General features: G+C 44.7%; 1 protein-coding gene and 1 long non-coding RNA gene across 2 annotated transcripts; one reads left to right on the top strand and one right to left on the bottom strand.

The window, feature by feature from the left end:
• Window positions 1-1,204: 1,204 nt before the first annotated feature.
• Window positions 1,205-7,137, bottom strand: HHEX (hematopoietically expressed homeobox). Its single transcript, XM_066354808.1, has 4 exons — window positions 6,680-7,137; window positions 4,290-4,468; window positions 4,060-4,110; window positions 1,205-2,301 (listed from the first exon to the last, which is right to left on the bottom strand). Exons 1-4 carry the CDS (start codon window positions 7,047-7,049, stop codon window positions 2,083-2,085), a joined length of 819 nt encoding a protein of 272 aa, XP_066210905.1. The 5' UTR covers window positions 7,050-7,137; the 3' UTR covers window positions 1,205-2,082.
• Window positions 7,138-7,285: 148 nt separating this feature from the next.
• LOC136384821 (uncharacterized) lies at window positions 7,286-9,421 on the top strand. The gene is made up of 2 exons (XR_010747657.1): window positions 7,286-8,094; window positions 8,203-9,421. It is a non-coding gene; the product is annotated as an uncharacterized lncRNA (long non-coding RNA).
• The last annotated feature ends 17,350 nt before the right edge of the window (window positions 9,422-26,771 follow it).

Consider the following 26,771-nt stretch of genomic DNA (forward strand, 5'->3'; position numbering starts at 1 on the left):
TTTCATTGGTGGTCAGTAAGAAGAGCATAGTTCCCGTTGAAATACTGGTCAGATTGTTGATTTAAATTTACTTATTCTTTATTTTCAATATTGTATTTGTTCCCATTTTGTTTTTTTACTTTAAAATAAGATATGTGCAGTGTGCATAGGGATTTGTTCATAGTTTTTTTTTTATAGTCCGGCCCTCCAACGGTCTGAGGGACAGTGAACTGGCCTCCTGTGTAAAATGTTTGGGGACCCCTGGTAGAGGAAGAGATTTCTGGGCTTCTCCCCTCACAGGTCTCCTGGCCCGTCAGGTACCTGATGTCTCAGCCAGGCAAGCAGAATAGCAACACCTGGGCCAATCAGAAAGCACAGCCCACCTGTTCTCTCAGCCCCACACCTACCCTCAGCACTTTCCTTCTCCCCCATTTCACAGTGCCCCTTCCTTGACCCTGCTCCCTCCCCTGAACCCTCAGGCGCAGACTCCTACCGCCTGGCCTAGGCCCTGCTTCCCTCTTTCTCTCTCTAAGCGGGTGAAGGAGGGGTGTGTGTGTGTGTGGGGGGGGGGGGGGTGAGGAAGGGATTCCGGCCCACTTGGAACAGTGGTTCTCAAAGCTTGGTCCCCCAACTAGCAACTTTGACATCACCAGAGCACTCAGAAATGCAAATTCCTTGTCTCAGCCCAACCAAATCAGAAACTCTGGGGCTGGGGCCGAGCAAAGATTTCCAGCAAGCCCTGCATGTAGTTTTGAAGTTCCCAGAAGAAACACCGAACTACCTCCCGCTCCTCCGAACCAGGGTCCCCCATCCCCCTAAGCGGACCCCCAATCCCTGCTCCCCGCCAGGGGATGACGCAGTGTTGACTCACGCCGGTCAAGGACAGCGGCCCGGCCAGCTCCGCGGGCCGAGGCGAATCGATGGGACTGGGCGCCCGCTCTTTCGCGGCTCTTCCTGTCGCCCGGTGCGCCGACCTGTCGGGCGGACGGGAGCCTTCCCCCCGTAGCTCCACACATTCACCATATGGCAAACACCCGGGAAAAGGCCCAAACCTACCTTCCAGGTGCCCACCCACCGGCTGCGACCCCAAACCGTGCTCCCCAGTGTTCCGGGCTGCAGAACCCCGAGCGCAATGCGCCACCTGAGGCTCCAGAGCTGGCGGGTGGGCGCCCAGCCGCACGTGCAAAAGGTGTGGGTAAGCTCTAATCAAAGAATGAGGTCTGACTAAGTCAGTCGTCCCACCGATAGATTTATTTTCTAGGTAGGTTACTCATTAAAAAAAATTGGGGACTATTTTTTTACAGTGAACAATTATATATATACACATTATAAACACTTTGATATAAAACACAATATCTACAATCTACTTACATTTAATTAACCTGCTACTTCTAGTTCAACTGTGCTTAACTTTAGTCACCAATGAGTCAGTTTCTCTGTTTGAATTTAAAAGTACTATCCTTAACACCTCAAATAGGTACTAAGTGATAGTACAAAACAACCATTTTAAATTATCAATTATATCTCCCTAACAAAAGGTATACAGACATCCCAGAGACAAGAACTCTAAGATGCTTTTGGATTTAAGGCAGCAGTATAAGAATGTAATAGAAAAGACTGTTTCCTTTTAAAATATTCCAAGGCTGCCTAAAATGTGGGCCCCCTTTCCAAAGCAGACCTCTGGATTTTGGGAACCCTTTGGTTTTCCATTAAGTTGGATAAAGACACAGATTATAGAAAAGTTATTCAAGAAGATCCTATTAAAATCTTTAAAGTTATAACTTAAAATTTTAACCTAAAAGTTCAAAATTACTTTTTATAAATATTGAAACAATTTACTTTTTTAAAAAAGGGTGTAAATTTAAGAAGTGAAAGGTCCCCTTATCATACAACCTAACATCATTACATAAACTATTTCTTTAGTCAAAAATTAAGGTTTCATTGTGGGTTTGTTATTTATTCAGTGCACCATATATTTTAGCTTTCCAGAATATCAAAAAATTGATTCCCTTTCTTAGTTTTCCAGTTGTCTATAGAGATTTTTCTGTGGCAAATATTATTCCCAAGTCCAGTTTTCTGAATGTCAATCAATGACAGTGATCATCATCCAGCATTAAAATAGCCTTTATCACCCTCAATGTCCACTTCCTGATCGGAATCCTCTGAAATCTCTGATTCAAGGTCTTCCTGGGAGGCAGGGGAAGGTGAACACTGAGAGCTATCCAAAGCACCTTTATTCTGTTCACTGGGCAGATCTTGCCTCTGGTCGCAGGGATCGTCCAAATTTTCCAATTCTTCTTTTTTATTGCTTTGAGGGTTCTCCTGAATGAGGAGGATGAAAATGAAAATTGGTTGATGATGAAATATGAAGAGGTGAGACAGAAATCAAAATGTTTTTCACCCTCTACCATCTTTTTAATTTTTAGTTTATGAACTGCTTTCGGTTATAATCTTTGTATATCTATATACCATATATAAGTATTACATACATTTTTCTCACTTTGGAAGAAATAAAGTTCTTTTCATATAGAGAAAGATCATATTCTTGCCAAATAAAAACAACCGGTCACAAATATCACTAAATGTATTATGTCAAATGAACTTTAATTCCAGCCTAAAGTCATAAAATCAAGAGTCTTAAAAGTTTAGGGGGGATAAAAATCAGATCACTACACTGCAGATAAACATCATCATCATTTTTCAAATAGTTAAACCTTGCCGATTAACAACACCTTCTAGACTTTTTAAAAAATGAATGCTAAATAGTGATTAATGATAGTTTCAAAATAATTAGACCGAATTATTTTCATCCATTTTCTGTAGTATGTTCATAAATATACACACATAAATATGTGTAACAGGTTACAAAATCATGGCAAATATATAAATTTGAAGAACTAGAAGAATGCTGCCAACTGAAAAGGGAAACAATTATAACTTTAAATCTGGGGAAATTTCTGGAAAATATTCCCATATTATATAGGTATCTCTATTTAAAAAGTCTTTGGTAAACTGCAATCACACTTTTGACCAAGAACTAAATGAGTCAGTGAATTTTTCATCCTGTGTTTGTCTAAAATGGACATAACACTATATACAAACAATATAAGGTTTTTGTTTTATTTTTTTAAGCAAAACCATTGACTAATAGATGCATCAAACTTGCAACTATGTAACAAATATATATACAAGGTCAGAAATTGAGAAAGAACCTGAAAATTTTTAACTCATGTCAGAATAATGAAATCATGGGAATTTTATTTCCTACTTCAAAGTGTTCTTTGTGATACTATCTTGTTTTTAATGAAAAACTTTCATGATCACTAAATTTAAAAATACATACTGCTTTCAATTTCCCCACTTATTGTTTCAAAAAAATTTATTTACTATTAACATCCAGATTAGGACATTATAAACAAATCCTTAGCCTTAAATTAATAGAGTGTCTAAAAACTAAATTAGTCTCTATTTTTAATCACAAATTGTATAACAAGGTCATTGGAAGACTGTTAGAAGATTTAAGCTACTTTCTAAACAAGCCGAGATATTCTCTTACATGATTTTATATTCATTTAAGAGCTGGCATTAGATGGAAAATAATTTTTAAACTCTTTGATATTTAATTCTTCTAAAACAACAGTGCAAACAGGACCTAAAGGTGTTTATTTCCTTATATTTACCCTTAAGCTCTGCCTGGTTTTATTATGGCTGTGTAAATAAAAGAAACAATTTTCTCCCCAAGATAACTGCTTAAGTCATTTACTGTCAATTACTTTATCTTACCTGAGTTAATTAGATAAACAACATATGGGGTTTATAAAACAATTAGCCAGAAGTTTTACTAGCCAGTGTGTGAAAACCCAAGCATAATTGATATAGGAACTGCATTAAGTGCTTTTAGCATTACTGCCACCTGAGCGACTCATCCTGAATTTCAGCAGGACTATTTGCCTTTTTAATCAAGGTGAAGAGGTTAAATTGTCTCTCAAATGATTTTTGCATACAACCTATAACAGGCCTCGCATTGAGATAACCCGATAAAAAATATGTATTTCCACAGAAACAGAACCATATCTATACCTGTTTTAGTCTTCGCCATTTAGCTCGTCGATTCTGAAACCAGGTCTTAACCTACAGGGAAAAAAAAAGAAAAACTGACACCAGCCTATAATCCCAAGGAATCTGGTGGGGAGGAGGCAAATCCCGGGGTGTAGAGCAGACAAGTAAGAGAGCACCAATGGCTCCACCTCTCTCTTACACCCCCCGCCACGCCTGCCCCAGGAGCTTGACCAGGCCGCAGGCTTGCTCACCTGTCTCTCGCTAAGCTGCAACATCTTGGCCAGACGCTTCCTCTCAGGCGGGGAGAGGTACTTCTGGGTCTCAAACTTCTTCTCCAGCTCGATAGTCTGGTCATTGGAGAACCTCACCTGGCCGCCTTTCCTTTTATGCAGAGGCCTCTGCAAGAAAGGGCTCCAGAGCAGAGGTTTGCCTGTGGGCAGCAAGAGTGGTGATTAGTGATGGTTTTGGAGCAGCCCGGCAACCCTAGGCCTACCTGGCCTTGGGGTGACAAAAGGAATAAGGGGACTCAGGTGGACACCCAACCAGACTCGTTCATATACACTCACCAACACATGGACCCAACAACATACTGCCACCAATACACATAAATACAAAAACAGCCAAAGTCACACATCTATCTACACTACATACACACAGAGGCCACCTTGGACAATCACAGACACACACACAACCATCACACCCATAGCTAGACACCAATATACAAATTTTTTGATCCTCAAAAGAACACCCAGTAAGTTCTAGGTTGACCTTAAAATACCATGACCTTCTTGAACCAGTCACTCACGAAACTATCTACAACTTGGTGCAGCTTTAGGTCCTCTCTCCCTTGGTGAACTGCACTTTCCAAATACCCTGAGTGCCTATTGGGGAGGACAGGAGCAGTTAAACTGCTCAAGGCGTTCGTAGCCTGAGGCCGACGGCGGGGAGCCTAATAGGGCACCAAGCCGTCAGGCTGCGCAGGAAGCCCTTGAGCCCCGCACCGGCTTAGCGGCGCGTGGAGCTTCCAATCCTGGATTCAGGGAGCCGCGGCCTCCTCTGATTTCACACCCGGCCCGCGGGGGCGGCCAGTTAAAGCCACCCCGTGGGCTATGGCAACATTTCCGTCAATGTGTTTCCTGTTGGTCTATCTCAAAAAACCCTTTGCTTCCTCCTGCGCAGTCCCAACAGTAACCCAAGGAAACCCAGGGCGCGTTCGGTGAAAACGTTCGTCCCCAGGCCGGTCCCGGCCGAATGAGCGTCCCTCTCCGACCCCAGCAGACTAACAGAGCCCACGCCCGGGCCGCAGCACCAAACCCTTGGAGGCTAGAATCAAAAATACAATATAATAATAAATATATATATTATATATTTTATATATATATAATTTTGTGTGATATATATATATATCTTAAACTTACTTTAAAAGGAGAACTAAAATATAACCTTTCACCTTCATCTAACAATGAGAAAGAGGAGAACTAAGCTAGAAGCCGTACTATCGTAAATGGCATTAAAATGTTAATTTAAAAAATGTTAATTAAAAATGATAGTTGTCTCCAGGGTCTCTACAGAAGTTGCCAATACCAAAGAGTAGATTAAAAACCCTTCCCCCGGGTTCCTTATTTACCCAGGGACTTCAGATGCGGGAGGCGCCAAGGGCCACTCGAAGCGCGGACCATTAGTGCCTGTCTTGGGCCGCGCACTAATGGGACAAGCCCCGCAAATTCTACATGTCCAACGTGTGTGCACTGCCCTTCCCACTCCACACGCGTCCGTCCGTCCCTCAGTCCGTGGGTCGGCAGTCCTGCGCCTAAACGCTTTGAAAGCTGGTATTTTTGTGTGTGTGTGATTTTGCTTACGTCAGGCTTCAAACTAGTGCAAAACAGACTCGAAAAAAAAAAAAAAAAAAGGAAGCAACTGGTTATTTTAGCTGCCATAAAGTCACATCCCACACAGAGGAAATGAACAATATCAGAAAAACGGATCCTGGCTATCAGAAGTCGAGTGTTTCCTGAATTTGTCTGTATTGAGGATGTCGATAAAATAATCAGCAGCGTGCACTACTCCGGGGGAAGGGTCTGCTTCACGCAGCCAGGAAAACACTTAACAGCTTCTGAAACCAGATTTACTCCTATCGAGAACTCAAGATTTCCTGTATGAACGAAAAGGGTCAGGCTCTTTTCACTGCACAAGCTTGTTGAACCAGGTCCAGCCCCGTAACCACCCGGGCCCAGCAACTATCCCTGCCCCGCAGGGGCCGGCCCGGGGCACCTTGGCACTCCCTTCCTCGTCCCTCCAGCTAAGGGGACCCCACCCAAGGCGACACGCGTGTCCCAGAACTGCTTTCGGCTGCCAGCCCCGGCGACGGCGCCGGAGGTCTCGCCCCAGCCCGCGCGCCCCGACGCCTCCAAGGTTCAGGAAAACCAATCTGAGTCATGGTGTGGTCACCCTGGACGCGCGCCGCCGTTGCCCGCGTCTCCTCGTCCCGCGCGCGCCCAAGAACCGCTTTTCAGTAGCTTTTGCCACAACCTTCTATTGCCTCCCCTCCGCCCCCGCCGCCTCCTGGGCGCTGCCACCTGCCGGGTGGCGCCTTCCTAGCCGCCGCCTCGGCTCGGCCGCGCCATGACCCCGGCCGCCTTACCCAGGGGGTCGTGGCGGAGCAGGGCGTGCGTGTAGTCGTTCACCGTCCGCGGGAAGGGGTACAGAGGACCCCCGAAACCGCCGGGTCCGTAGGCGGCGGCCAGCGCGGCAGCGGAGTGGTGCGAGAAGGCGGGGTGGATCGGCGTGGGCTCGTACACCGGGGTCCGGTAGGAGGACACGAGGCTGGTGAAGGAGGAGTTGGGGGACGGCAGCGTGGGGGTGGGGGTGGGGGTGGGCGCGGTGGGCCCGCGGCCCAGGATGTCCTCGATGTAGAACGGCGTCGGGTGCGCGGGCTGCAGCAGGGGCGTGGGCGCGTACAGAGGCACCCCCACGGCGCCCGCCGCTGTCGGCCCGTGGTGCGGGTACTGCATGGCTCCGCTGCGCTCCGAATCTTCGGAGAGCAGCCGGCCCGCGCCGCGGCGCTACATTTATCCGCGCTCCGCGCTCCCGGCGATAGGCTCTGCTGGCTGCGGGGTGGGGCCGCGCTCTCTGGCCCCTTCCTGCCGCCGGGCCCTGCGGCCAATGGCGCGGAGCCCCGGGAGCTGCCTCCCGCCCCCACCCTTGGCCCGCCCCCACCGGCTGAGCTCCCCGCCCCCGGGGCGCGCTGGCTCCTAGGCGCCGAGGACCCTGCGCCCCGGTTCCCAGCCGCCGCAGTCGCTCGGGGCTCCCGACTACCTGGCCCAGGACGCCTTCGAAGAAAGCCCGGGGCCGCGTCCGTCGGGGAAAATGAGAGGAAACAGCTGCCGGGAACGCGGACTCAAAAAGTCTTAGCCCAGCCGAGGGTGTGCTCTGCCGAAACTCGGAGGCACTGATCCAGGCCCGAGCCCAGGGTGGCGGACTTGGACCCGCCTAGCGCAGAGGCCACTCGAAGGGCCGCGCCTTCACCGGCCTGAGAGTACCCTCCCTGGTCTGCGCGCTCCCTGGAGTAACGGTGGCCCTGGCTTGCTGCCCGAGGCGTCTCCGGAGCTCCTAGCGGGAGAGAGTGCCCTGGCGACCTGGGGCTGCTCCAAGGAGAGGAATCCACAGCCCTTAGCTGCGTCCCAGTGAAGTAAGGACTAGACTTCAGGTGCTCCGAACTCGTGGCCGCTCCAGCCCGTTTCATTTTGTGAGCCCCCCGGACTCAGCCACTTCCATGGGGACGCTGACAGAAACCTCTTCGGGCAGGAATCAAGGGAAAGCCTGGGTCCTATGGCTACAGGTAGAAACTGTCAGTCTTTTCCGACCCAATGGGAGCTGCTCCGTGTCCCTAGGTAGGGGTCGCAGCTGCGGGTAGCCTCGCTTTTCCGTTTTGCACGTGTTTTCTATTGAAGCTGTGACGCTATCCCGTGTGGCCTCGGCTCTGTGCAGCTCCACTCGCCTGTGGGGCAAGGGGGCATTTTCTTGATTGACGCCCTCCTGCGGTCGTCACACCTCGCGGTGAGCAGTCTCAGCTAAGGTCCTCTATTAATCGCAGAAATGAAAAGACTTCCCAGCTTTTTCTATTGAGATTTTTTTATTTACATCCTGGAACTATTTCTCCAATAGCACCGGGATGGCAGTAGGAAGAAGCATGGGCTGGGAGCCAGACAACCGAGTTCGAGTTTCACTCCGCACATTTTTGTTGAGTAACTACTGTGTGCCAGCGGTGGACAAGACAGATGTGGTTGCAGTCCCCCGAGGGGTGGAAACAAATTTTAATACAGTGACTTGTGTATGTGCCATGAAGTAGAAGTATGTAATGATCTGAAACCTTATATCAGCTAGTTGAGGAAGGGAACATGTTAAGGAAGAGAAAGAAAGGATTCCCCAAGGAAGTGACAGTTGAAGAATGAATGAGAAGTTATCAAAGAATCTAGAAAGGGACGAATAGTCCAAGTCCAGGGCATAGCCTGTGAGCCTTGCCAATACAAGTTTGGTCATCACCCTCCCTGAGTTTTTCTCATAGGAAACATTTAAGACTTAGCCTGAAGGTTCCTAATCTTTTCGAGATGGGGGTCATAGACATCTTTCAGAATCTGAGGACAGACAAGAGCTGCAAGTACAGACATTGGGAGAGGGGATGAATATTTATCTGTCTTTGCTGTATTCTTTAAACTATCCCTGGAAGGATATACAAAAAAACTAATAACATTGAATATGAAGATAGAGGTGGAATTGGAGGAAGAAAGTGCTGTATACTTCATGAATATTTGGGAGAATTCAACAATGTGGATGTGTGATCTGTTTATAGTAAAAGTAGGTTCTTGAAGAAGTGGTTGGTTCTAGGTCTGGAGCAGGGAAAGCACAAGGTGTGCTGGAGGCATCTGGTGCCAGAAACCACAGAGAGGAAACAGGGACTTCCTTGAAGGGCCTTCCATTGGCCAAATTTGGGGTGATTGAAGCATCAAAAACACATTGTGGATTAAAACAATTTTACTATAACAGTTCATAGGACCTGAATATCTATAGCGATACTCAGAGAAAGGGATGGTGGATGGGAAAGCTGAAAGAATGTAAAAATGTTTGCCAACTAACAAATGTACAAAGATTTGAAAAAATATGAAACTGTAATAATTCATTCAGAAAGAATCATCATTGATCACCAAAACCACTGAATGAAACATTATTGGGGATGAGGATTTTCACAAGGTGACATAGTATCACCCTGATTGATCGGTATCTGGATTAAAAAGAAAGTAATCTACAAAGACATTTAGTTAAAAACTGAATATGAATTGTATGTTAGATGACATTATTAAATTAATATGCATTGTTTTAGTGGTGATATTGGTATTGTGGGTAAATGTTTTTATTCTTGGAAGGAAAGGTTATATCTATAACTTGCTTTCAAATTGTTCAGTATACTCACATAGACATGTGTTTATAAAAAGGGAAATAATGTTTAAAAAAGAAAACGATTCATTTTTAAGGTAAAAATTATGTGAATTGTTTGTCAAGTCTGCATACAAGTTCAGGTGGTGTGTTGCCCCTGGGAACCATCTGTGAAGGGCTGTTTGTGGATCATTGGTGCCTCTGGGGTCTGGACTGATGTTGTGTCGACTCCACCAGTCATAATTCTCATTATTTGGTCTGATGGAGAATTCAGGCAGGTGCTGAGAGACTGTGAAAGTAACGTGCACTTCTGTGTGTCAAGAGCAGACAGGATTTGGGGACCAAAAAAGGACAGTTAATATTTGAAGCTCAGAGGTGCCTTTTAAAGTTATGTTTGGCTCTTCAATGACTTGGACCTCCGTGAACTAAGCAGATAATTGTGATTATTATTTTCTCACAAAATGTTTGTCTTTCATCTTTGTTTTTCTGCCCCTTCTACCTGGTAATTGAGATGACCACAACGATTCATGTAATGCCTTTACTAGTCAGCCTTCATTCATTCTCCACCTTCAAAATAGTTTGAGTTTATCATTTGTTCTATGCATGACTCAGCTACCGAAAAGATGTAACTCTACACAGCTTTCAAAAATAAATGTCAAATGCCAGGGAAATAATCACTAATTAGGAAAAGGACCCATCATCCCTTTCTTTGATTCAGCCACAGACCCTGTGAGATGGATAGAGATCTTAAAAGGCATTGGTATAACATTCCAACTCAGCTACATAATCCTCACCAGCAAATTGGAGCACTTAATTCTTTTAAGCTATATAACACTACTTCTTCTAAATCCAATCGTCAGATCCATGTTCATTTTGCTATAGTTAAAAAAAAATTACAACCACATTTGCGAATGTCACATTTATTGAACTACATAATTTTTAATATCACTTGTGTAGGTTTTATAGTTTGTTTTATTGTTTTAAAAGTCATTTGGGGCTCTAAAAGAACAAGATTTTTCCAAAGTTGTCCTTATAATTTTTTTCACACAGTCAGAACCAATAAAACAAAACTGTTGTAGCTATTTAATTCAAAATCTCTTGGAGTTTCAATATTTTTTCTCTGCTGGATACTAAAACCAATAAAGCTACATGAGATTTTAATTATATTCTGAATTAAACAAGACTCTCTCCAAAAATTTGGCACCATTTATTTTAGTCACTGCTATTGTGCAAGAGACCAAACTTTGTAAGAAGAGAAGGTGGTTCTCACTTCTAATTTATCTACTATGAACTTAGGTAAAATTTTTGCAACTTATTTTCAATATTAAATATACATACAGGAAAAACAGCAATAGTTTGAAAGCGTACTGTAACAATTGGGTCTATTTTTACTTACACTAAAAATTTTATCTTCAGTTGTTGAAATGACTAAGTCATTTATTTAATCACATCAAATCATTGTATTATATTTTATTTAAAATTTGACAAAGTGTAATTAAGAATTTAGGACTCTACTAACTTAACAAAATGCTAATATGATCAAATATTAAAAAGTCTCATTCATGTCATGATCAGAGCTCAGGACTACCTGGGCAATAGTCACCATAATGTCACTTCAGTGATGTCCACATTTTATATAATACAGTGTACCTTAAATAGTACTATAATGTGGGTGAATTTGAGTGATCATGGAACTTTAGGTAGTGCTTAATTTATTACTCAATTTATAAAGTTAAGAACTCGGTAATAAAAAGAGAACACTTTATTTATTTTTCTTATTTTTATTAATTTTAATGCAGTGATATTGATAAATCAGGGTATATGTGTTCTGAGAAAACATCTCCAGATTATTTTGACATTTGATTATGTTGCATACCCCTCACCCAAAGTCAAATTGTCTTCCGTCACCTTCTATCTGGTTTTCTTTGTGCCCCTCCCTTCCCCCCACCCCCTCTCTCTCCTTCCTCGCCCCCTCTTCACCCCCCCCACCCCACTCCCTGTTACCATCACACTCTTGTCCATGTCTCTGAGTCTCATTTTTATGTCCATCTATGTATGGGGAGAACCCTTTATTTATTTATTTATTTTTCTGAAATGAGAAGGGGAGAGGCAAGGAGACAGACTCCCACATGAGCCCAACCAGAATCCACCCAGCATGCCCACTAGGGGGCGATGCTCTGCCCATCTGGGGCTTTGCTCCATTGCAACGGGGAGCCATTCTAGTGCCTGAGGCAGAAGCCATGGAGCTGTACTCAGCGCCCGGGCCAACTTTGCTCCAATGGAGCCTTGGCTGTGGGAGGGGAAGAGAGATATAGAAAGAAAGGGGAAGGGGAAGAGTAGAGAAGCAGATGGGCTCCTCTCCTGTGTGCCCTGGCTGAGAATCAAACCCAGGACTTCCACACGCCAGGCCGACGTTCTACTGCTGAGCCAACCAGCCAGGGCCAAAAGAGAACCCTTCTTTAACTGGGCCAAAGATCTGAATAGACGTTTCTCCAAAGAAGATATACAAATGACTAATAAGCACATGAAAAGATGTTCAACATCATTAGTCATCAGAGAAATGCAAATCAAAACCTCAATAAGGTACCACTTCATACCCACTAGAATAGCTATAATCATTTTTTTAAGAAACAGAAGATGACAAATGCTGATGAGAATGTAGACATTTACAACCCTCATACATTGCTGTGGAAATGCGAAATGAAGCAGCTGCCAAGGTTCCTGAAAAGGTTAAACGTAGAATTACCGTATGACCTCGTAATTCCACCCTTGAGTATGTACCCAAGAAATGAACAGATATGTCCACACATAAACTGGTACACAAATGTTCTTAGCAGAATTATTCATAATAACCAAAAAGTAGAAACAATCCAAATGTCCATCGACTAATGAATGGATAGATAAAATGTGGTACATCCAAGCAAAGGAATATGATTTGGTAATAAGAAATGAAATACTAAGACATAATACAATATGAATGAACTTTAAAAATACTTTGCTGAGTGAAAGAAGGCAGACGCAACAGACCATATATTTAAGGATCGCATGAATGTGAAATGTCCAGAATAGGCAAATCTATAGCAACAAAAAGTAGATTACTGGTTGACTAGAGCTAAGGAAGTTGGGAATAAATAGAGGGTGACTGTTAGTGGGTAGAGTTTCTTTTTTGAGGTAATGAAATGTCTTAAAAATTATTGTGGTGATGGTTAGATGACTTTGTGAATATCCTAAAATTAAAATAAAAACAAACCAACACCACTTTAAATAGTGAATTATATGGAATAAAACATCTCAATAAAGTTGTTATATACGTTTCTAAATGATGAAAGGATGTCACATGAAAGCCAGGAATGTGCCCTATGAGAATTAACAAAGGGTTATAATATCAGAAATGAAATTTTGACACATAATCCAAATTTGTAGATATGCAGCAAACTCCTAGGCCACACCCCATGAGAAAGTATCAGAAATGATGACCCAGGACTCATGCTCTCTGGAACATGGGTTCTTCCTATTCAACAAACCAACCCATATCTTTGGATCCTATGCTTCTTCCTTTGTATATTTTCCAACCCATCCCGATGTCCTTCTAAACACCACCCAGAAAAGAAAGAAAGAGGAAGTTTATTGCCAAGGAATCAAATGTCCAGAACAAATTTTTAAAACCAGTTCAGAATCTGGTCCTGATTTTTAATTTTCATGAAATCATTTGAGATCTTGTGGGTACAAAATTCCCCATCCTTAACTCTAAAGAGCACTCTAAAGATTCTATTCTGAGAAAAAGGAAAAGGCAACAATTGTCAATGCCAGAACAACAAAGAAGTCACAAGGGCCTGTTCAGCCAGACTGCAGGGATCATAGAGAGAGCTTCAGTTCACAGAAAGAGGTGGCAGTGTGGGGATCAGTTAGAGCTGGTATGATCACCTCCCAGAAAAATGGGGGCTTCATGTTAAAGACATTGTGAGTTAGCCTATAAGAACTCACTGTCTTGCTTGGCAATAACGTTATCTCAGATAAAACATAATCTGGCTTCCCAAGGACACATTTTTCCCCCCAGCTGTGATATGGGCCTGAAATACTGAATGACTAATGATTAATTCATCAAAGAAATCTAGGACCATTAGGAGAAGTGGGAAATACTAATCATGCCAAGGTTTGACCTAAAAGAGAAATTCCTACCTAAAAAGGATCCCAAGAAACTGGTAACATTGGTTGCTTAGAAGGGAACTGAATAGTGGTCCAGAAGCAGGAGTGGGAGTAAGAATGAGTAGAGCCCTGGCTGGGTAGCTCAGTTGGTTAGAGCATTGCCCTGATATGCCAAAGTTGTAGGTTTGAGCCCCGGTCAGGGAACATAGAAGAATGTAACAATGAATGCACAAATAAGTGGAAAACAAATCAGTGTTTCTCTCTCTCTCCCCCTTACCCTCTCTCAAATAAATAAATAAATAAATTTTAGAAAAGAATGAGGTGGGCGTGACTTTATACTGCATACGCTTTTTTTGGGGGGGAGAGACAGAGTCAGAGAGAGGGACAGATAGGGACAGACAGACAGGAAGGGAGAGAGATGAGTAACATCAATTCTTCATTGCAGTTCCTTAGTTGTTCATTGGTTGATTTCTCATATGTGCCTTGACTGGGTGGCTACAGCAGACTGAGTGACCCCTTGTTCAAGCCAGCAACCTTGGACTCAAGCTGGTGAGCCTTGCTCAAACCAGATGAGCTCACACTCAAGCTGGCGACCTTGGGGTCTCGAACCTGGGTCCTCTGCATCCCAGTCCAATGCTCTATCCACTGTGCCACTGCCTGGTCAGGCTATACTGCATTCGATTTTGTACTTTTTTTTTTTTTTTTTTTTTTTGAGAGAGAGAGAAAGCAAGGGAAAGAGAGAGGGAGGAGATAGATAAGAAGCATCCACTCATAGTTGTGTCACTAGTTGTTCATTAATTGCTTCTAATACATGCCCTGACAAAGGAGCTCCAGCAGAGCCAGTGATCCTTCGCTCAAGCCAGTGACCTTGCGCTTCAAGCCAGCAACCTTTGGGCTCAAGCCATTGACCATGGGATCATTTTGATGATCCTGCACTAAAGCCAGCAACCTTGTGCTCAAGCTATTGATAGATGAGTTTGCTCTCAAACCAGTACCCTTGGGATTTTGAACTGGTGGCCTTAGTGCCCTGGTTTGATACTCTATCCACTTTGTCACCACCAATCAGGCACCTTTTGTACTTCTTAGATTTTTGAATCCAGTTCTTGAAATCGCATCTGGCACATAGTAGGTGAACAATAGATATATTTGAAAGGGTAAATGAATGGAGTCAAACATAATTTGGATTCTGGCTCCACTCTTTTTAATTATGAGCTTTGATTAGTTTTTTTAACCACTTTGAGCCCAAAATTTCCCAAAAGCAGCATAAGGCTTATAATAATGTCTCTCATAATATTGTTGATATCGCCCTGGCCGGTTAGCTCAGTGGTAGAACATTGGCTCGGCATGTGAAAGTCCCGGGTTTGAGTGCTGGCCTGGGCACACAGGCGAAGCGCCCATCTGCTTCTCCACTCCTCCCCCTCTCCTTCCTCTCTGTCTCTCTCTTCCCCTCCCACAGCCAAGGCTCCATTGGAGCACAGTTGGCCCGGGCACTGAGGATGGCTCCATGGCCTCCGCCTCAGGCCCTAGAATGGCTCCTCGTTGCAACAGAGCAACACCCCAGATAGGCAGAGCATTGCCCGCTAGTGTGCATGCCGGGTGGATCCTGGTCGGGCGCATGCGGGAGTCTGTCTCTCTGCTTCCCCACTTCTGACTTCAGAAAGAAAAAGAAAAGAAAGAAAAAAAATATTGTTGATATTAAGTGAATTATTGCATGTAAATCACTGGCATACAATAAGTACTCAAATGTTAACTGCTGTGATGATGATGACAACGATGATGATAATGGTGATAACAACTACAACAGTAAATAGTGGAAGAGAAATAGACCCAGGGGCTCTCCCAATTATTTTATAGTAGTAGAGCATTGCTCTGGCAAATATTGCTCAAAATAAAGGCACACCGCCTGGGTTTTAGGAATGTTTGACTACAGAGAGGTTTTCCAATTAGACATTTATCTGAGGTCTACTATACTGTAGAACAGGGGTCCCCAAACTACGGCCCACGGGCCACATGCGGCCCCCTGAAGCCATTTATCTGGCCCCCGCCGCACTTCTGGAAGGGGCACCTCTTTCATTGGTGGTCAGTGAGAGGAGCACAGGATCCTGGAGTACTGTTTGTGGCGGCACCGCAAAGCACGGCGTCACTCACGTACAGTACTGCTTCTGGTGACGCAGGATGCACACCTCACGGCTCTGGAAGCACGTCATATCACTTGTTATGGCTATAGCAGTGACAAATATGGAACCAGACATTGACCATTTCATTAGCCAAAAGCAGGCCCATAGTTCCCAATGAAATACTGGTCAGTTTGTTGATTTAAATTTACTTGTTCTTTATTTTAAATACTGTATTTGTTCCCGTTTTGTTTTTTTACTTTAAAATAAGATATGTGCAGTGTGCATAGGGATTTGTTCATAGTTTTTTTTTATAGTCTGGCCCTCCAACGGTCTGAGGGACAGTGAACTGGCCCCCTCTGTAAAAAGTTTGGGGACCCCTGCTGTAGAAATTATAATGATTAATAGGACATAGTCCCTGCCCTCATAGAGCCTTGTTATAATAGTATTAGTGAATGAATATCCCGAAAACAATCTCCAGACTATCTGGTTTCTGTTGTTGTTATTGTAGCGAATTTAATTAAAATGAGCACATAGCATGAACACTCAAGAGCTTGAAGGTTCAATGAAGCTAATATTCAAGATTCTGCAGTCATTACAGTTAGTAGTGTAGCAATGAGCCAGATTCACATGGCTCATTCTCTTTTTTTTTTTTTCCTTTTTCCAAGAAGACAGAGATAGACAGACTCCCACATGCACCCCAGCTGGGATCCACCCGGCAACCACCATCTGGGACCAACACTCAAATCAACCAAGTTATCCTCAGCGCCTGGGGCCAACACTCAAACCAATGAGCCACTGGCTATGTGAGAGGAAGAGAGAGAGAAGGAGGAGAGGGAGGGGAAGAGAAGCAGATGGTCACTTCTCTTGTGTGCCCTGACTGGGAATCAAACCTGGGACGTCCATAAGCCGGATGCTCTATCCACTGAGCCACCAGCCAGAGCCGAGACAACGTTCTAATCTTTCCATTTCTATGCTTAGCACCTGGGCTTTTTGTATACAGTTTGTATATATTCATGGATATAGAAGGTAGGGTTACCAACTAGTTAAAAGCATGGACCATGCTCTGACACTTCTTAATTCTCTGACCTTGGCAAAGCATTTACTTTTTCACAATCTGCATGTTTTATTTTAGCCTTAAAAACCAGGCTAATAATCACACCTATATCATCCAGTTCTAAGGATTAAAGGTACCCACTGCCTTTAAATTTTTTAGCACCATGCCTGATCTGGTCAGTTCTCAACTTCTTTCTGAGAGGAATAGAAAAAACTTTGCATGGCAGAAAACAATAAGGTATGAAGAACTTTGTTTAGCCCGTCTCTCCTCCCAAGTTAAAGCTCAAATGATTTTTGGTTGATTGATATTTTTAACTGTATAAATTATACAAAAATATGCTGTGTGTGGTCATGTTGGAGAAAAACACAAGTCAGTAACAGGAGCAGGACTGTGCATATCCTACATCTTTGCCAGTTTAAGAAAATGATTCTATTGGTTCCTTTTTCTGGGTTTATGATCTTGATTATTGGTACCTCTAAGTCACTCAGTCACTCAAGCTAAAAAGAAAAGAGCCATGTCTGCAATGGGGAAGAGGGGAAGCAGAGGGAAGAGGGATCAAATGGTTGAAATGAGAGTGGTGTGAAAGAGAATCAGAATAAAGTGAGTGTCCAGGTTGTTTGCGGGTCTGAACTTAATGAAATAGGGTAAAATCCACAAGACTAGAGGGGTCACCATTGGACGAACGTTTCCTGAAGAGCAGGAGCTGTGTCTTAGTCATCTGTGTGTCCCTCACCAGCGCCCAGCACTGTGCCAGCACCAAGTTGGCATCATCAAATGTGAGTCACTGAGTACCACCCTTTCACTGCTAGAAGAAAGAGCAGGCTGAAAGCCCAACCCTGAGTACAGAGGCTCTCTGGGTGTCTAAGGGAGAAAGTGTCCATTCAGTTTTTCTGAGTGATAAAATGAACATCTGGGTGGACCAGAATATTTCACAATGCTCAGAGGAATGAAGACAAGAAATCTGGACAACAGCAGTAATCATAGTGACCGTTGCTCTGGTGGTAGGAACTGTGAAAATGACAAGGGTCAGAATGAAAAGCAGCATCTCCTAAACTTGGTGGTTCGTGGCACTGAGTCAAAGTCTGTGAGACCCTTCTCCTTTGTGGTCTTCAAGAGCACTGATCGTGGAAGTAGTGTGCAAGGATATTACACACGGCGTTCTAGCCATGGTGTTGTTAGAAGACCAGCCACAGAATGACTGCTCATTATCTCCCACCTGAGGATATCTCCAAGCCTAGAAGCCTAAGAAACTTGCTACATTTTGATAGTCTAACATCCATTTTATAGATAGATGGTAGATAGGTAGGTAGGTAGGTAGGTAGGTAGATAGATAGATAGATAGATAGATAGAGAGATAACTCCATTTTATAGATGAGGAGGAAGGGCCCTGGCCGGTTGGCTCAGCAGTAGAGCGTCGGCCTGGCGTGTGAGGGACCCGGGTTCGATTCCCGGCCAGGGCACATAGGAGAAGCGACCATTTGCTTCTCCACCCCCCTCCTTCCTCTCTATCTCTCTCTTCCCCTCCCGCAGCCAAGGCTCCATTGGAGCAAAGATGGCCTGGGCGCTGGGGATGGCTCCTTGGCCTCTGCCCCAGGCGCTAGAGTGGCTCTGGTCGCCGCAGAGCGACCCCACCGGAGGGGCAGAGCATCGCCCCCTGGTGGGCAGAGCGTCCCCCCTGGTAGGCGTGCCGGGTGGATCCCGGTCGGGCGCATGCGGGAGTCTGTCTGACTGTCTCTCCCCGTTTCCAGCTTCAGAAAAATACAAAAAAAAAAAAAAAAAAAGATGAGGAGGAAGCAGGTCTAGATAAATTAACTTGTCCAAAAGCACAGAGCTAATAAACAGCAAAGCAAGCATTTAATCTCAGATATGATTCTTAAACAATTTTCTGTGGTTCCATAAAGCATTGCATTGGCTAAGCAATGGTAACATATGGGAATACTATTTTTTTTTTTTTTTTTTTTGTATTTTTCTGAAACTAGAAACGGGGAGAGACAGACTCCCGCATGCGCCCGACCGGGATCCACCCGGCACGCCCACCAAGGGGCAACGCTCTGCCCACCAGGGGGCGTCGCTCTGTTGCGACCAGAGCCACTCTAGCGCCTGGGGCAGAGGCCAAGGAACCATCCCCAGCGCCAGGGCCATCTTTGCTCCAATGGAGCCTCGGCTGCGGGAGGGGAAGAGAGAAATAGAGAGGAAGGAGAGGGGGAGGGGTGGAGAAGCAGATGGGCACTTCTCCTGTGTGCCCTGGCCGAGAATCGAACCCGGGACTTCTGCACGCCAGGCCGACGCTCTACCACTGAGCCAACCGGCCAGGGCCGGGGATACTATTTTTAAAGAAGTTCATACCTATGGTTTTATTCTTTGGGTATGCACCTGTGTCTGGGTGATCTGAAATACTAAAGTGAAAAACAGAAAGTCACTGCAAAAAAAGGGAGCAAAGTTATCATATAAAATCTAAATCTATAAACAAGTATAAATTGTCTATTATGATCAGGCGCATAACTACATACATAAGTAGATACAGTAAATGTGAAATTATTAACTAGTTAGCACCATGTTCAAAAGATATTGATTCTACTTTTATTTTAAAAATTATACTAATTGTGGCCCTGGCCGGTTGGCTCAGTGGTAGAGCGTCAGCCTGGCGTGCAGGAGTCCCGGGTTCGATTCCTGGCCAGGGCACACAGGAGAAGCGCCCATCTGCTTCTCCACCCCTCCCCCTCTCCTTCCTCTCTATCTCTCTTTTCCCCTCCTGCAGCCAAGACTCCATTGGAGCAAAGTTGGCCCGGGCGCTGGGAATGTCTCTGGCCTCTGCCTCAGGCACTAAAATGGCTCTGATTGCGGCAGAGCGACACCCCAAGATGGGCAGAGCATCACTCCCTGGTGGGCATGCCGGGTGGATCCCGGTCGGGCGCATGCGGGAGTCTGTCTGACTGCCTCCTCGTTTCCAACTTCGGAAAAATACAAAAAAAAAAAAAATTATAATAATTGTACAGTGTTATTTCAAACTATATATTAAAAATATTTAATTACATTTTAATTATCTAATATTTATTTTAAGTAAGTCATAGACTTTTTCATACAAAAGATAAAATCTGTCTTTATAAAACATTCAAGAAAACATTATTAGGTTTATCAACTTATTGTCTATTCTTATTGATATAAAGAAAAATCAGCTCTTTCCAAAAGCGGTCTGATGTGACCTCTGATAATGGTTCACTATTCATTTGATCCAGAAAACCCCCCAAAATCATGCAAATCATGAGGTTTGAACCTTTGTATTCACTTTAAGAACACTTGTGAAATTGCCCAGGCCAGGCATGGCCAACAGTTTTTGCCCCCAGGCCAGATTAGAAAGAAAACTTTTTTCACTGGCCGGACAAAACATTAAAATTTAAAAATGTTAAATACAAAAACAATTCGTTTAAATAAACAAAATTTTATTATGTAATTTGTTTATGAATAAATATGAGTGAAAAAAATTTAATATACAATATTATTTTAATAGCCTGACCAGGCGGTAGCGCAGTGGATAGAGCATCAGACTGGGATGCAGAGGACCCAGGTTCGAGACCCCGAGGTCACCAGCTTGAGCGCGGGCTCATCTGGTTTGAGCAAAAGCTCACCACCTTGGACCCAAGGTCGCTGGCTCGAGCAAGGGGTTACTCGGTCTGCTGAAGGCCCGCGGTCAAGGCACATATGAGAAAGCAATCAATGAACAACTAAGGTGTCGCAATGTGCAACAAAAAACTAATGATTGATGCTCCTCATCTCTCTGTTCCTGTCTGTCTGTCCCTGTCTATCCCTCTCTCTGACTCTCTCTCTGTCTCTGTAAAATAAATAAATAAATAATAAATATTATTTTAATAAAAATATATTTTAATAAAAATATAATTACATACTGTATAAATATCCAAACTGTATCACAATCAATCAAAATAATATTTAATTAATAGAATGAGCTTGAAGGGGTTATATCGTAAATAAAACAATTATTTCCTTTTACAAACAGCCTGGACACGTTTTCAGTTATCAACTGCAGCTATTGTCTATGTTACAATGCCACTTGATTCCACACATTTGACCACAAAAATAACAAATTGTTTGACCTCGGATGCGCACTGACAAACTCCGCCTAAAAGAATGTGGGTTTTGCCCTGGCCGGTTGGCTCAGCGGTAGAGCTTCGGCCTGACATGTGGGAGTCCCAGGTTCGATTCCCGGCCAGGGCACACAGGAGAAGCGCCCATCTGCTTCTCCACCCCTCCCCTTCTCCTTCCTCTCTGTCTCTCTCTTCCCCTCTCGCAGCGAGGCTCCATCGGAGCAAAGATGGCCCGGGCGATGGGGATGGCTCTGTGGCCTCTGCCTCAGGCGCTAGAATGGCTCTGGATGCAACAGAGCGACACCCCAGATGGGCAGAGCATCGCCCCCTGGTGGGCATGCCGGGTGGATCCCGGTCGGGCGCATGCGGGAGTCTGTCTGACTGCCTCCCCGTTTCCAGCTTCAGAAAATTGAAAAAAGAAAAAAAAAAGCCCTGGCCGGTTGGCTCAGTGGTAGAGCGTCAGCCTGGTGTGCAGATGTCTCAGGTTCGATTCCCGACCAGGGCACACAGGAGAAGCACCCATCTGCTTCTCCACCTCTCCCCCTTACCTTCCTCTCTGTCTCTCTCTTCCCCTCCCACAGTGAGGCTCCATTGGAGCAGAGATGGCCCGGGCAATGGGGATGGCTCCTTGGCCTCTGCTCCAGGCGCTAGAGTGGCTCTGATCTCGACAGAGCGACGCCCCGGAGTGGCAGAGCATCGTCCCCTGGTGGGCGTGCCGGGTGGATCCCGGTCGGGCGCACGCGGGAGTCTGTCTGACTGTCTCTCCCCATTTCCAGCTTTATAAAAATACAAAAAAAAAAAAAAAAAGAATGTGGGTTTCACATCGCTGCTAAACGTCAAACAGTTCATATCAAGTACAGATGAGTACAAAAGTTGTAAATCTTTATAATGGAATTTAAAAAAAAAAAAAAGAAGTATCATAAATCCATTCGACCAATTATTGGAAGTTAACCCTAGATTAGTCACACTCGGAGTTCTTTTCTGCATATAACTATCTTCTTAAATATCTTGATTTCCAATAATCAAAGACACTTCTGCTTCTGAGTAGCTGAGATTTTAAAGTAGCGGAGAATATTAAAAATTTAATCGCGGGCCACATAAACTCATTACGCGGGCCGTATCTAGCCCACGGGCCGCAGTGGTATGCATATGTGAAAAGTCACTAAGTGTCTGAAGAATGTCACTTTATAAAAGCAATGTGTGCCATTTCATCATTACAATGGTGGAGTTGGTGGGTGTGCCCAGGCCAAACAGTGGGCCAGACACAAATCAGTGGCCCAAAAGGAGTGCTGAATTTTTGCTGCACGTGCTTAAAAATTCAGAGGGTAATGCTGAACTTCAGGGGCCTAGATGTGCTCTCTGGTCATTGAGCACATCCGGGTGAACAGAGTTCCCAAGATGCAGCATAGAATTTACAGAGATCATGGATTAACCCTTACCCTGAGCTCTCCCTGCCACATTGAGATGATCTTTTTACTGAAAAAGAGTAGATTATTCCTAAACTGGAAAAGGAAGTTGTACATAAGAAAAAGATATCCCAGCCTGACCAGGTGGTGGTGCAGTGAGTAGAGCATTTACCTAGAATGCTGAGATTCCAGGCTCAAAACCCCGAGGTCACTGACTTGAGCACTGATCATCTGGGTTGAGCACAAGCTCACCAGCTTGAGTGTAAAGTCACCAGCTTGAGTGTGGGATCATGGACATGACCCCATGGTCACTGGCTTGAACCCAAAGGTCGCTGGCTTGAGTCCAAGGTTGCTGGCTTGAAAGCAAGGGGCCACTCACTCTGCTGCAGCCCCCTGGTCAAAACACATACGAGAAAGCAGTCAATGAACAACGAAAGTGCCACAACTATGAATTGATGTTTCTCATCTCTCTCCCTTCCTGTCTGTCTCTCCCTTCCTCTTCTCCCTGTCTCTCTCTCTCTCCCTCTCTCTTGCTAAAAAAGAAAAAGAAAGCCCAGAAGAAACGGAAAAAAACAAAAATTTATGGCCCAGTAATAAATTCAGCATAAAAAAAAAAACTAATAAAAGTTAAAAAGAAAAAAGGAAAGAAAAATAAGAGTGATGGGTGGCTTGAATTTTTTTTTAACTATGCTGTTTTTGAGTTATCCAACTTTGATATATGATTCAGTGAGAACATAGCAACAATGTGGTTAATAGAATTTAAAACAATGTTTTTAATAGAATATTTATGAAATGGCTTTCCCACATTCTCTTCTTTCTCTTACTCTTTGGGCAAAAATGTCCTGAGTGAGATCTGCTACCGATGCTCCTGCCAAACTAAAGCTTCATCGGATCATCTGCCAAGTCAAGGTGTAGCAGCAAGGTTCTCAGTGCCCTTCAAGAAAAAGTTTCTGTACAAGAAGGTTAGGTTAAGCCCAACAGGATATCAGACCAAATTCTTGTTTTCTAGGTCTTTTCAAGTACACGTTGGGGAAGTAACTTCGAAGCCAGAAAGGGTGACCATAAAGACTGGGAAAGGGCCCTGGCCCATTGGATCAGTGGTAGAGCGTCGGCCTGGCGTGCGGAAGTCCTGGGTTCGATTCCCGTCCCCCGGAGGGGCAGAACATCGTCCCTGGTGGGCGTGCCGGGTGGATCCCGGTTGGGCGCATGTGGGAGTCTCTCTGACTGTCTCTCCCCGTTTCCAGCTTCAGAAAAATACAAAAAAAAAAGACTAGGAAAGGGCCCTGGCCAGTTGGCTCAGTGGTAGAGCGTCGGCCTGGCGTGCAGAAGTCCTGGGTTCGATTCCTGGCCAGGGCACACAGGAGAAGTGCCCCTCTGCTTCTCCACCCCTCCCCCTCTCCTTCCTCTCTGTCTCTCTCTTCCCCTCCTGCAGCCAAGGCTCCATTGGAGCAAAGATGGCCCAGGCGCTGGGGATGGCTCCTTGGCCTCTGCCCCAGGCGCTAGAGTGGCTCTGGTCGCGGCAGAGCAACGCCCGGATGGGCAGAGCATCGCCCCCTGGTGGGCATGCCGGGTGGATCCCGGTCGGGCGCATGTGGGAGTCTGTCTGACTGCCTCCCGTTTCCAGCTTCGGAAAAAAAAAAAAATACAGAAGACTGAGAAAGACTGTTGGCTGGCAGGGGGCTAGAAGAAATGGTAAGTGGACATAAAACAATTTTATTTCAGAACAGTAAAGTAGGAACAAAACTGGCCCACAATTGAAAAGGAAATCTCTCTTGAAATCAGTTTAACTATTTGTCTAACAAGTTAGAAAATGTTAATGGGACACAACTTATATTCTCTTCCCATCTAGGTAGGATGGAGAAAGCTGAAAAGAGCATTGTTTCCAGTCTAATAAGAAAAACTTGGATTAACTACACAATCAGAACTTTTCCTGAACCTGTCAGAGCTAAGGTCTCAGGGCAGTCAAGTCCTGTCAGGGAAGTCAGGCCTTCCAAGGGTGAGCAGGAGCTGATCTGTGAGGGACCCGAGAGGAAGAAACACCAGGTACCATCCAAGCGGGTAAGAACTCAGCTAACATGTTTAACAAATTTCCAAAGGCTTAATGTGAACTAGCCTGACCGTACAGAATCCCCAGGGACTGAAAACACTGTGGGAATTGGCCTTCACCAGCACGCTGTCCTCCACAGACTTCACCAGGTGCCCAAGGACTGGAGGCTGGGCTGGAGACCTGGGAGAGCCTCCATCAGTGACGTGACGCAGCCTTGGGGAAGGGAGCAGCCCCAGCTCCAAGGCGTGAGCTCTGCCCACACCCTCCTCCTAACTGACAAAAGCCAGAGAGAGAAGGGCAGCCATCCTGCAGCTCCGAGGGAACAGGTGAAAACCACTGTGACTACGATGTAAACAAACAAACAAACAAACGAAAAGCCTCTACTCCTAAGAGAGGGGCAGGAAACTCTTGCAAAAACCCTGCCAAGAATACAAACAGGTTGGCTACTCCACGAAGAGGCAGGATCAATGAGAAAGCCTGGCTACCCCAGGACATGCTTAGCACTAAGGGGCCTCAACAGCAGAACTTCCCCAGGCCCCACCACAAGCTCCACCACAAGCTTCAAGATACAAAAAAACAGCAGCTTTCCATGATGGAAGGGCAAGAGTATGCTTAAGAGATCCTTCCATGACTCAGGCCAGTGGTTCTCAAACTTTTTGAAGTCGGGGCGCATTTAAAATCCTACAAATAATTGTAGGTGCACTATATACAAATTTCTGAGAAATATGTTATAATAATTAAGTCAAATACTAAAGAAAAAATATAAAGTCCAAGCGTGCTTTTATGGTAATTAAACAAAATAAATACAAAATTAAATTTATTCTGACATTAAGCCCTGGCCGGTTGGCTCAGCGGTAGAGCGTCGGCCTAGCGTGCGGAGGACCCGGGTTCGATTCCCGGCCAGGGCACACAGGAGAAGCGCCCATTTGCTTCTCCACCCCTCCGCCGCGCTTTCCTCTCTGTCTCTCTCGTCCCCTCCCGCAGCCAAGGCTCCATTGGAGCAAAGATGGCCCGGGCGCTGGGGATGGCTCTGTGGCCTCTGCCCCAGGCGCTAGAGTGGCTCTGGTCGCAACATGGCGACGCCCAGGATGGGCAGAGCATCGCCCCCTGGTGGGCAGAGCGTCGCCCCTGGTGGGCGTGCCGGGTGGATCCCGGTCGGGCGCATGCGGGAGTCTGTCTGACTGTCTCTCCCTGTTTCCAGCTTCAGAAAAATGAAAAAAAAAACAAAAACAAAAACAAGCAAACAAACAAAAAAAACACTTTTTTTTTTTTTGTATTTTTCTGAAGTTGGAAACGGGGAGGCAGTCAGACAGACTCCCACATGCACCCGACCGGGATCCACCTGGCACACCCACCAGGGGGCGATGCTCTGCCCATCTGGGGTGTCGCTCTGTTGCAACCAGAGCCATTCTAGCACCTGAGGCAGAGGCCACAGAGCCATCCTCAGTGCCCGGGCCAACCCCGCTCCAATGGAGCCTTGGCTGCGGGAAGGGAAGAGAAAGATAGAGAGGAAGGAGAGAGGGAGGGGTGGAGAAGCAGATGGGCACTTCTCCTGTGTGCTCTAGCCGGGAATCAAACCCGGGACTCCTGCATACCAGGTCGATGCTCTACCACTGAGCCAACCGGCCAGGGCCAAAAAACATTTTTATGTTACATTTCCTCAGTTATGCGTTTTAGAATTCATAAAAAAGAGGGGTTAAAAAAATTAAAAAAGACAAAGAAGTTATCTTTATATATATATAATAGATAGATAGATAGATAGATAGATAGATACATTCTTAGTAAGATTTAGTAAATTTGGCAGGTCCCAGCATAAATGTGTTTTTTCATTTTTGTATTTATGAGAAACATGAGTCTGATGTGTCCTAACGATTTCTTCAATGTTTGGGCATATATTTGAAAGGCAAACTCTTATTTCCTCATCAATACGTTGAAGAATTCCTCTCTTTTTACTCTTAATTGTGTTGAGGGTAGAAAATCCCAATTCACATAAATAGGATGTTGAAAATTGTAGTAAAATGTTCAAAGCTTTTTTAGATATTGCCACATATTCTTCTTTTATAGAAATCCATTGATGTTTAATCATCAATCCACAATCAGTGGATATAGCTGCCAGTTCTTCTTCTTCTGTTAATGTTAAAACCAAAATCACTTGAAGCTTCCATGACTGGGTTTCTAATTCAATCGTATTGTTCAGTGTTAAGTGATGGAAAATGCTATAAATTAAATTCTGCCCATCAGCCTTCAAGTCCTATTTTATTTACACTTAACTTTTGCTCACTTCCAGAATCAGATTCTTCAATATCATGCTTCTTTTTGAGAAATCTATCCATTTTTTAAAATTGTTTTTAGATTTTATTTATTTATTTTTAGAGAGAAAGGGGAGAGAGAGAGGGTGAGAAGAAGAAAGATCGAGAGAAAGGGAGGAGAAAC

This window comes from Saccopteryx leptura, chromosome 13, assembly GCF_036850995.1.
Source record: "Saccopteryx leptura isolate mSacLep1 chromosome 13, mSacLep1_pri_phased_curated, whole genome shotgun sequence".
NCBI classification, from domain to species: Eukaryota; Metazoa; Chordata; class Mammalia; order Chiroptera; family Emballonuridae; genus Saccopteryx; species Saccopteryx leptura.

What these genes read in the sequence shown, in the direction of transcription:
- HHEX (XM_066354808.1), bottom strand. Translation starts at nt 7,049, where the DNA reads ATGCAGTACCCGCACCACGGGCCGACAGCGGCGGGCGCCGTGGGGGTG. An exon ending in GCTCCGCCACGACCCCCTGG is followed by an intron (nt 4,469 to 6,679) that starts GTAAGGCGGCCG and finishes TGCTGCCCACAG; the next exon opens with GCAAACCTCTGCTCTGGAGC. An exon ending in TGCAGCTTAGCGAGAGACAG is followed by an intron (nt 4,111 to 4,289) that starts GTGAGCAAGCCT and finishes TTTTCCCTGTAG; the next exon opens with GTTAAGACCTGGTTTCAGAA.